The sequence below is a fragment of the Antedon bifida genome, chromosome 4 (assembly GCF_963402885.1).
Source record: "Antedon bifida chromosome 4, ecAntBifi1.1, whole genome shotgun sequence".
Lineage (NCBI taxonomy): Eukaryota > Metazoa > Echinodermata > Crinoidea > Comatulida > Antedonidae > Antedon > Antedon bifida.
In genome coordinates, this window is record NC_136229.1 from 9012129 (window position 1) to 9024210 (window position 12082).

The 12082-nt window shown below is 30.0% G+C and overlaps 1 protein-coding gene across 2 annotated transcripts in view; it reads right to left on the bottom strand.

The window, feature by feature from the left end:
• Positions 1 to 4011: 4011 nt before the first annotated feature.
• The window catches only part of LOC144839458 (integrin alpha-6-like), an 84056-nt gene continuing 75985 nt past the window's right edge, over positions 4012 to 12082 (bottom strand). Inside the window, exons 21-26 of one of the 2 annotated variants that reach the window (XM_078694818.1) lie at positions 11702 to 11836; positions 10908 to 11033; positions 10189 to 10293; positions 7787 to 7915; positions 7096 to 7125; positions 4012 to 5721 (exon numbers count right to left, since the gene is read on the bottom strand). In XM_078694818.1, coding sequence (XP_078550944.1) covers positions 5602 to 5721; positions 7096 to 7125; positions 7787 to 7915; positions 10189 to 10293; positions 10908 to 11033; positions 11702 to 11836 — 645 coding nt within the window. In that variant the 3' untranslated portion in view covers positions 4012 to 5601. The remainder of the gene's footprint in view (positions 5722 to 7095; positions 7126 to 7786; positions 7916 to 10188; positions 10294 to 10907; positions 11034 to 11701; positions 11837 to 12082) is intronic. The other variant, XM_078694819.1, reaches the window with a different exon arrangement.

Consider the following 12082-nt stretch of genomic DNA (forward strand, 5'->3'; position numbering starts at 1 on the left):
TTTCACAATTAAAATGACACAAATTAGATATATTGCCCAATAATATTATAAGTAGGCCTATAGTTTAGCCAAAGAGTTGTAATTAGCTCCCTGGTTTTAGCGTAAAATCACAATTTTTATTGTAAATCCTGTATTCCATTATTTTTGCATGATATCGTGAATCAAGTTCTGATTGGTTGAGCAATTTTCACGTCACAGCAGATAAAAATATCAATACGCATGTGCTTTCGATTCGCCTATTGCAAAACAGTCTTAAAGGTGCCCATCCAGTAAGTCAGAGCCATTACTGAATACTAAAATGCTTTATTTGTCCATTATCATAATAAAATAACCATAGAAATTCTTCTTAAAGATTGGTAAATATATGTACGATAAAAAACAGACGAATATAAACAAAAATATGCTGTGCCCATCCAACAAAAATGTACTTTTTTTGCATACTTCTTTGGCTGGTAATTGCAATCACATATGAAACACAAACAATATTCTATAATTATTAGATTGTTTTATTTACTCATATTCTTCACACTATAAAGTATGTAAATAATAATTTACTTCATAATCAATCAAACATACATTTCATATAAATAACATAGCTTTAGGATAAAACACACTTACATACAATTGTATAATTCTGCATATAGAAAACTAATGCTATATAGAAAAACAATGGATTATGAATGCACTACATTGTGACTAAGGAAGCATAGACTTAATTTAAACACTGTAAAAAAATAATATTTACTATTTATAGACAGTTTGTGACAAAATCTCTATTGATTTTAGCATTAATAGTTCATTTAAACATTATTATCTTGTAACTGAGTACCATAGGTATGGTCATACTATGGGTCGAACAAAAATATTGATCAAGTTTGGATGATGATGCGCCTATAAATATATTACCAAACATAGAATTGTCTCCTATTAAACCTACAATAGCAGGCCTGTTTCTGGGAAAAGACCATGAGTATGTGCAGATAGTTTGTGGACATCTTCCAGAGAAGAAAACGTGTAAAAGCATCAAGTTTGGGTGATCATGTGCTTCAAAGTAAATCACCAAATATAACATTTGGCTCCTATTTAAGCTACAATAGCAGGCCTGTTTCTGGGAAAAGACCATGAATATGTGAGGAAGAGTCTGTTGGTGTATTTCAAGTAAGGTGCAGTGTCATTGTTCAAACCTTGACAAAGAAACAAAATAATCTATCAACTTAAAAAAGAGTGTACATCATGTGTTTCATAGAACCTAAAATATCAGCAACATCTAGTAACAACAATCCGTTGATGTTATAATATGTAAAATTATTAAAAATCAAACTGTGAATTTATATAGATTAATTTTTCTACAAAGTGATCGTGCTCTCTCAAACTGAATTGAAAACTGTGATTTTAACATGCATAAAAGTATGTTTGTACAACATGTAATATAAGTTATCGTCATATCATTCCTCCGGTACCACCAACACATAGATTAGTTTGTAGTAGAGCCATATAGATAAAGTTAGGTCAATTTTTTGCACTGTTTGATGGATATTTTACAACATTAACAATAATTTTCAAAGACATTCAGTTTGTAATGAATGAATGTTTTATTTATTGCTTAAATGTCGCATTCTCTGCTGTTTCAGTGTATTTTATTTTTACCGTCAAATTGGTAACAAATTCACTGCTAAAAACAAGCATGCACCATGTAAAATGAGTTGTCCAGATTTGTCTAGTAAAGCCTGGTTTCCATAAAATCGCTACACGACAGAGCGTAGCGATTCTATGGAAACGCTAGAATTTATCGGGGATCTAGTACGCGAGCGCTAAATATTCTTTGGTACGCGTATACGATTCATCGCCGACAAAATCAGCAAAGTTGAACATGGTTGAACTTTGCCGATTTGACTGCGATGAATCGGGGAGCCTTCCCGATTGCGTCGGCGTCATCTGCGCGTGTAGTGATTTTAATATGGAAACGCTGTAGCGATTTTATGGAAACCAGGCTTTAACGGCTCTGGCCTGTACCATTATATGCATCCCCTTTTTTATATTTATTTTTTGATACTTGGATATTTCCTTTGCATGCTAGATGTTAATAGGATTTTTTGTTTTCTTTATGGTGGACTTCATTACTATGTTTGAGTGCACAAACATTAAGTATGAATTGGATGCCTGTTTCGCAAATAGACAAGAAACATTTTCAATCAATAATTACATTATTTTGCAAGTATAGTAATAAACTCAGAAAAACTTCAGAAAAAAAAAAATATATATAGCATCTTTTTAACACTTTGGTACACAAAATGATTGTAACATACTACTCAAAGATTGAAAGACAACCATAACAAAAGTAATGCTATAGTGAAAAAATTGTAACTATTAATAATATTTTGGAAGCTTACAATAGATTTGATATTAAAATTGTAACAAGAAATTTAAATAGGAAGCAGCAACAATGCTGGCACAAATATTTCCATGACTTTAAAATATATTGTCCATTAAAACATGAATAAATAAAATAAACATGAATAGGCCGTTTGTAGTTTTAATATAGTTATTCACTCATTTTTTGCATATAAAAGACACATAAATTGTTAAATTTAACCAGAAATCCACTGACTACCAGACAATTGGATTATGGTTGACAATTTGCTTCTTTAAAATATTAATCACTAAATTTTTGTCAAAATGAACTATTATAGGACATTAAAATGACCTATGCAACAAAATATGTTTCATCAATAAATTCAAAATTTTATTTTATTAATTAACGTGTTACACATAAGTAGTAGAAGCCCAATTTGAATTATACAAACTTTTGACTTATTTGACTTTGGTATATTAGATAAGTAGTTCTGTAATACATTCATTCATATTCCTAGTTGACAGGGGATTTTTTTTAATGATCTAGATTATTAATACACACAAAACAGTTTTTAGATAAAAGAAAATGTACAAACTATTTGCATAATTTGGCCCTCTAGAATATGATTTTATAACAAAATATGAAGAAAGACATCATTAAATTGAATCAAGATTAAAATATTTAAAGTTTTGTCTAGGAGGCTTATATAAAAGTTTTATTTTGGAGTTTTTGTTTCTCTGGAATGATTTTGATTGAAATAAAAATTTAGTTACATAATATTTTATTATACTACGAATATTCATGAATAATTATTTAGCTAATAAATATAATAACAAACGCAACTGCTTATATTATAAATATCTAGATCAAGGAATGGATTTCAGTTTTTGAAAGTCAAATTTTATAAAATGGTAATAATATCAGCTAAAACAACAATACAATAACATTTGGTTAAATATTCCATGTAGATGATTCATATTACAGTGTACAGTGGATTTTTATGGTTATTAAGACTGTTTCAATGGGAAAGGAGCCCTAATTCCTGAGGTGCTTAGATGCTAACACTTTATATTTTTTCATTCATGTACCTTATGATGCACCTATATGTCAAATATTGAATAAAAATAAATAAAGATAACAATTTTTGATATAAAAAACATGTTACGCATACAATGTCAATTTTGTTTGTGCTTTTTATAGATTGTCATTTTGTGAAAAGGATTTTTTGTGCTACATTCTTTGTCTTATCCTGAGTATTCAAATTTGGTTAATTACTCATTCATTAAAATTCAAAAGTTTACTTGCATACTCATTCAATTCATATTCATTTACATATTTCTATAAATATTTAAAAAAAAAACTACTTTATTTTAAAACCATGCAAGAAAATTAAAAATAATAAAAATGCATCATATATTCATTTAAATATAAAATTAATACAGTAATACTAAACATTATAAAACATATGCAATTATCAAGGTGGGAGATCTACTTTACAAAATACTATATTCCTAAACTATTATGCATATATATGGACATTTAAAAAAAATTACTAGAAATAAAACATTCACACACTCTATATTTACATGTCACTCTAAATACACTAGTAGTATTCCCCTTCCCTAAAAACCCACCCACCCTCTCAACCAAAACACATGAATGAAATATTCTTAACAATATTTGTAGAATTTCCAATGTAATTCTTAGGCCTATAATCATTTTTTTTAGAAATGAGCAAACACCTTTTCCCATATACACCCTTGTACCATGGAGCTGTACAATTATAGAGCTCCATGCTTGTACCAAGGATGCTTTTAATTAGTTTTGGTGCAGCCTAGTGTACACTATTAAACTTTAGTTTGCAAACTCGAGCTTTTAAGTTTGGTGGAAAACCTCAGAAATTAGTTTGCAGAAGTTAAACCATTAAACATTTTTGATAAACTAGTTTATGAAATCAGGTAACATGCTTTGTGATACATTCTGCATATGGACAAAATTACTCCAGTTTTTTCTCATGCACAACAGTGAAGTTTGTAAATGAAAGTTTGCTAGTGTAGACTATAGGCCTAGGCAATTGATGTTATTTTAGTGAGACATATGTTTTGTTGTAGAGTTTATTTACCGTTAATTAATACATACAATTTAATATCACATAATATTTGTGATATTTTACTGATGAAAATACTATTATTCTCATAATTTTATTAATAAATATTTTTTTTTACAATTTAAAATTTATAAACAAATTGGATAATTCATATTTCATAATTATAATAATATGGTTTGTAAAACATATCTATAAATTACTTTTTCCTGCCATAAACAACAAAGCAATAAAATATACAATGCAAGCAGGTATAATTGTCAAAAGTTTTTGGTATTTGCTAAGTTTCCAATAATTATTTAAATTTCATACATATAAAACAGCATTGGACATAAAACACACCAATATTTGGCTCTACACTGCTCTAAAATAATAGTATTTCATTAAAACTTTTCATTTAGCCTTCACATTTATAGAAATATAAATTTATAGAAACTATTACAAATGACACATCTTTCACAAAGTTTGATGCAGCTTGGCATGTACATAGATCCTTTGGAACGCATCTTCGTTGAAGCACAACAGACGATTTTATCGTCTGCGGTTGCAGCATTAAATGACGTTTGGAAGTGCATCATTGTGACACGCTTTAAAAACGTTGAATCAATCACGTTTATACTGTTCTCAATCATTCTCAACTTATTCCAGACGACTCTTTGATCATAATAAGAAGTCTTCCATTAAACTTTTGGTAGATCAGGGAGATTACATCTTCCATGAAAGAAACACAAATGAAATTTAAACTTGGTGAGACTTTAATACAGTTGGCCTTCCATACTTGTCAACTAGACCATAGTGTAGATACAGAATAAATCTCTTAATATGTCTCTTATCAGGAGAGATCTCTTAGTAGGTATCTTATCAGGAGCGGTCTCTCTTAGTAGGTCTCTTGTTCGCTTATCAGTATCTCCTGTAAAGCTTTGGTTACCATTCAGGACTCCAGTAGGCCAATGTATGGCACTAAATTTCATTCTGTTCATTTACAATTTAACAAATTTCATCTGACGTTCCAGATCAATACATTTTATGCAAAACATACAATTCTTGTCCAATTTCTTCTCTAGAATCTATAATTTTTTTTAAAAACCTAACTTAAGTTACAATACGTATTTGGCACAATATTTCATCTGTTCCTGATTGGATTTTACGTTTTGTAGAATTCATTATTTGGTAAATAAGTCTTTTCTGTTCTTCCATTTTTCCCAGGTTTTTGTTCTACTGATGCATACTTGTAGTTCATAGTTCTACGTTCAAAGAAACCACACTGTAAAAAGAAAAAAGAATAAGTGATCGTTACAAACACTGAAAAAAATATTACTGTGGGTTATTTATTGAAAGTGTTAGTATTGAAAATTAGTTTCCATAAACAGTCCAATAGTGTGGTGAAAAGTATTTCAAATTCATAGGATGATTGTAAATATGTCTCTTGCTGAATTTAGGATTGACATTTTTAAAGTTAAAAACTGAACAGACACTGCTGCAATATCATGGTCTTAAGTTGCTTGATTTGGTCCAGTGCCCCGAGAAAATTATAGTAAAAAAAAATAGGTCAGTGGTAAAGCATAGGATTGTTCACACCAAAATAGTACAATTTGAATCCGTATCTAATTCAGGCACCGAATTTGGAGCAATAGATCAAGCCATTTGTTTCTTTTTGTGAGCATGAATGACCTTGCACGATATTTTTCTCAGGGCGACAGACCAAATCTGGACACAATATGAAAACAGCTTTAACTAGGGAAAGGAATTGTTACATCTCTTTGGTTTTAATGAACAGATTTATGGAAACTGTGGATTATTGTTGTTACACATAAAGCAACATTTGTATAATATCATTTAAAAATGAAATACCATCCCAAAAAAAGCTACCATTACATGACACCACAGGCTAACAGGGTGGATCCAGGGGAAGCAATAGTTTGACAATAATAGATATTAAAAGTAGTTCATTTATATTAGCTGTCAAACAGGGTGCGGAGGGGTAGCCCCCAGCGCTACCCCTGGATCTGTCCCTGACTCAGACAATGTGTTCTTTATTGGGATAGTTTCAGTATGGTTGCAATAGTTATTCCTATTTATGTACTAGTGTTCTCTGTATTCAGAATACCAGTTCATGCATCATGCATGGTTTGAATTGCTTAATTAATGAATTATTACTTAGTAATTATAACCCATTCAAAATAGAATAGAAAGCAAATTTAAATACAACTTAATAAAATAAAATAAATGATTAATGTGTTGGTATTGCTGGCAGTGTATGTTGGTATTGTATTTTGGTATTGGTGATAGGAATTGATCTGTTGGTATTGGTGGCAGTATTGGTAGGATATGTTGGTAGGGATAATATTTTAGTAATGGATATTTGATAATAAAAAAAAATGATGTACTGTAAATTTGTTGAAAGACAATTGTTAATTTTAGGTCCATAAATTAGAAAAATAAAAACCAAAAATAAATCAAACCGAACTAAAAATATAGTTTAGTAGCATAAACAATAAACGTAATTCAAGATGCAATAACTTAAAATGGTTTGTTTAATTAATATTCAAAGATATCAGCCAATAGAAGCGTTATAACCAAGTAGCTGATTTGCATTCACAAATTTACAATACAGATGTAAACAACAAATGAAACCCACTAATGAGGCATCACGACGGAAAAATCCGAGCTGAAGTGCAAAATTATGAAAAGAAGAAAGAATAAAAATTACAATTAATAACTCATACATTGTAATAATTAATTCAAGAAATCTTTAAATTATTTACAGGAATATATGACCAGTCATGGAAAATCCATTAAATATTTATTGGTATAATGAGCAGAAGGGAAACATCTACTGTAGGCCTACTGTACATGAAAGTTTAGATATTTGGGCACCAACATTTAAAGCACAGTACTATGTTTTAATCAATTTGAGATTTTACCCCATTTTGGGCTTATTCTAGAGTCAGTATTATAAACAAATTCTGTCAGATGGAGATGCCTAGTAGAATTTGTTTTTCTTTCGTATTGCTTAACTAAAATGTTTTGTTCTTGTTTTTTTTTCCAACAAAAATGTTTTTTTCTGTTTGTTTTTTTTTAAACCAACAAAGGTAGGTTCAGAAGAATGTACAGTATTTATACAGAGTGCACATATCAATTATCAGAATTTATGGTCAAAAACTAGCAATAAATAATATACACAATTATATTAAAAAAAACAATATATTTAAAATGAAGGTAATTATAAAAAATATTTCTTATTCGCTTATTCATATTGAGAAATCTACTTTAAAAAAATGCATGCTTTTATAAAAATTATCATAATTTCAAAATCATATTAAACCTACCTTCCATAGTAATAGTATAATAACTATGAGTAATATAATCCCGCCTATTACCGCACATAAAATGATCCACCACGCTATCGGCTTACTTTGTATTACCTCATCAAAATCACGCTTTACCTCCATACGTAACTGAGGGAACAAAAGAAAAGCAACGATGATGTTACTAAACTATAAAGGTTTAAACAAAAATACAATATAATTTTAATCTATTTTTTTTACATTTGTTATAAAGGACAAATTGAACTTATTTAATATCTATTTATCTAAACATCCTAACAGCCTAAACATATATAGTATTTGTTAAAATCCAACAAATTAGATGAAAAATAATGCAAAGAACATATTAGCTTTACAAAAAAAATATGTTTACGCTTCATATACAAACATTTAATATCCCACTTGCAATCAGCAATATTAAGAGCCTATAAAAATGTTATTAATAGCAACTCAGTTTTTTTTATTGGATATTGTTTTAGGTGGAAGTTAACTTTACCAATAAATGACGATATTAGAAAATCAAAATGACATTGTTTATAGTCATTTAGCTAGAGACATAGAGACAATAAACTGCCAAGGATAACCATAAGTGAATTCATTCACTATTCTTTTTAAGAATCTTGTTCACACGGAAAAAACGTATAGGTCTACACAAGATGTTCTGCATAAACAAAGTCTTTGGGAGTGGCATTATTTTTTGTCATGAGAAAAAAATCCTGACATCTAACAGGACTTGAACCCAGAACCCCGAGATCAGTAGCCTAGCATCTGAACCACCAATCTACAACTCATAACATCGATAATTGGAACAGACAATAATCTTATTAAATCCTTATTGTCAAAAAAACATTATTTAACATTTATATTCAACATACAACATTGCGCTTACAATAGTATGTTTATGTTACAGACAACAGCACATCTAAATTTTCATTTTCTTGAAATTATAAATTAGCAGACAGCGTTCTATGATGAAATTAATCGAAACCACTAAACTAATTTGCAATAACTCTGCCAGATGTTTTTCAAAACATGATAACATCATTTAGAGGACATGAACTGATTAATGAGCAGCAGAGATTAAAATTAATAACCATGTGTCTGTTTGGTCAGACTAGATAGATGAGGCAAAGACGAATTAACTTAAAACGCCTACAACAGAGACAAAATAGCAGTGAATTCTACATGAGAGTGGGTAGAGATACATCTCTAGGCCATATAACATTGTAATTAAGGAACTTAAATGGCATCAAACTATACAAAATAAGAGCAAGCAAGACAAGTAAATAACTTCTCATTACCCTAGGCCTATTGTTTTTTAAGGGTCTCGGCTTAAAAGCTTTGGTTTGAGTTCTCTTTTCCCATAACTTTTTGATGACATATTTGTACATATATCCTTAGTTTTATGGAATAAATTAGTTTTGATTGATAGAAGTATTAGACAAAATGTTGCTGAGTAATTAAAATGGATGAAGAAGGCAGGGAAAACATTACACAATATTGTGATTATGAACAGAAGTAGGGGTTAATATCAAATGATGTGTCATTAACAATTATGCATTTGACCTTTCACCCCAATTTATAAGAAACCGATTTAAAGAAGAAGCATTGGAAAACTACTCTAGAGAAAACAGCAGATGAGTAAGTTAAAAAAAAATATTACAGAAAACTCTGACAGGCTACTATACTATGAGTTGAAAGTCATTGTGCACAAATGACTTGGACTCAATAGCTGAGTGGTTGCGTTATGCATTTGTGCACTGCATTAAACCGGATTGATAGAGAGTAACTAACATGAATGAACTGCTGTGACATAACAATTGAGGAAGTAAGCCTATTATGGAGCAAATTGATAATTATACTGTAGAACACACCCATGACACATAAATACAAAAATATTGCACCATACTGGCAGACTTAACAGCTAAAGGAAAAGGTATTAAAAACAATTTATAAGGACTAGTACATAATATGTACCATTAATTAATGTCCCTAGCCACTGAACTGGATGAATGAAGATGAGTTTTATTAATATGAATTTTAGCAAATGATGAATTTGGTATTTTTTTCATATTTCATATGCGAGGAACTAGCTTAATTTATCTTGCTTATAAACTAAAGTCTCATTTTGAGGCTTATGGAGTGGAGTTGAAAGAGTGGTGAGAACCCTGGCACTAGGTCAGTATTGAACCCTAGACCCTGGCATTTGAAGGCAAGCATGTTAACCACCAAGATACAGCTCAACTACAATTCAGAACAATAAAACAAGTTCCTACAAAAGTTAGTACTTAATTATTTATAAAAACAATCAACATCAAATATTTACATACTTATGTAAATTAAAAATCTTATATAATAATTTGCAGTGACCAAAAAGTGGACTGGAACTGAAAGTTAGTACTCACCGTATGTTTATCATTTCTTTCTGTTTTTTGGGTTATATATGTACCATTTTTAATTGATACCATTCCCTTGTATTTTATAAGGACAGTGTCAACATTTTTATAATCCTAAAAAAACAACAACAAAGAGTATTGTCTTACTATTGCTACAAAGGTAATTATTAAATTTATCATTAATTAATGAAAACAACAAATCTAAATACTTTCACATTTATATTATAATAATCTTAATAGTTTTTCCAGAGAAGATATGAAGAAAGTGTCCTGGCGAAACATTGTGTATTGAGATCTCACCCTCTCAAAAACTTTGTAGGGATTGCGAAAATTCCTCATTGGAGAAATGGTCGTTATTCTCGGCGAGATAAAAAAGAAAAGCAAGTCTTGTACAGTAGCATGTAGACTGACATATTAGACAAGGGTCAAAACTCTAGTGTATACATTTATCATTTTATTTGTACTTTACTCTACTAGTAAGCCACTAAATGCGAGAAATACATCCTCTAATGGGAAAGGGGTCTGCTGCCCCGGAAAACTTGGTTCTCGACCTCTCAATAGCACTAGATAGGAGTTTTGGCCGATTCTTGTCATATAATTGTTTGAGTATAGTGGGTTTTATAAAGCATAAATATTATGAAATCAGTTGTTATTATTACACTTTACAATGCACCCCTGGAAACAGTGCCTGGCAATTTACCACTATAGAATGAAATGAAATGACTTACTTCTATAAATGTACTATTCCATAATCTTGAATTAAGTATAACATTGGTTTTAGAAGCACCTTTTAATGGTCCTATAAAACATGTTATAGTGAAACACCTAGCTGTTGCCTCATCAGATCCACATTCCTAAAATTGATAAACATAATTCATAACTGTCAATTATTTATATCTGAGAAAGATAAGGCAAAAATGATACAATACTACAACTTGATCAATTTTTAAGCTCTGGAACTAAATTCATTGCGCTTTACTCATCAATAAGATATCAAAATGTAATTATTATTTTGTCATCAGAATTACAGGGTCTAATCTCAGGGAATCTTCTAGAATCTATAGAATTTAAGTTTCACAATTGACCAAAGGTGTTTTCACACAGACAATGTGAAGAAGGATACTGAATACAGATTTATACAAAATGCACTCTCTGAACAAGGCAGTGAAATTTTCATTTAAGATCTGATTCTGAAAAAAGATGTTAATGGTAAGAAGCTCATCATTTAAATCACTAATATACAATATTCTAAAGGTGTAAAGCTCTGTTTACATTTATCAAACTAATAAATATGGTGGTATTTAGACAACATCCATTCCATAGTATAGGCACATCACATTTTTATGTCACTTAAATTTGATAATATAGACAGAACTTAATGCTATGTCCACACTATCAAACTTTATGTGACAAAAAATTGTGATGTGCCCAAATACGATATGATATATCAGTATGTATAATGTTTTATGTGTTGTCTTCAGGGTTGTCTTAAAAAATGAATGGAATCAACTGAGTGCCTTACAAGGACCATTGTGGTAGATGACGCCGACTGCTGTAGATTGCTGGGGCTCTCCTGAATATTTGTATCTTGAATGGCATCTCTTTTATTACGCCGTTCCTTCAAAGGAAAACTACCATCTTCTGGAAGGGTTGACAGCTTGAAAGTTTAGAAAGAAATTTGTTTAGAAAGTTTGTTCTAATTTAACTAGTTTGAAAAAACAATTTGAATTATGTTGATTCTTTATTTTTAGGCAGAAGAAGTGGACAAAATCTATAAAAGATAAACACAAGCGATTGGCAGATTGTACCATAATTATGATTATTAAAACATAAATTTACAGATTATTGACCTCATAACAACAGTTACAGTACATTTTAATAGCTAATGAGTTAAGGATGTACA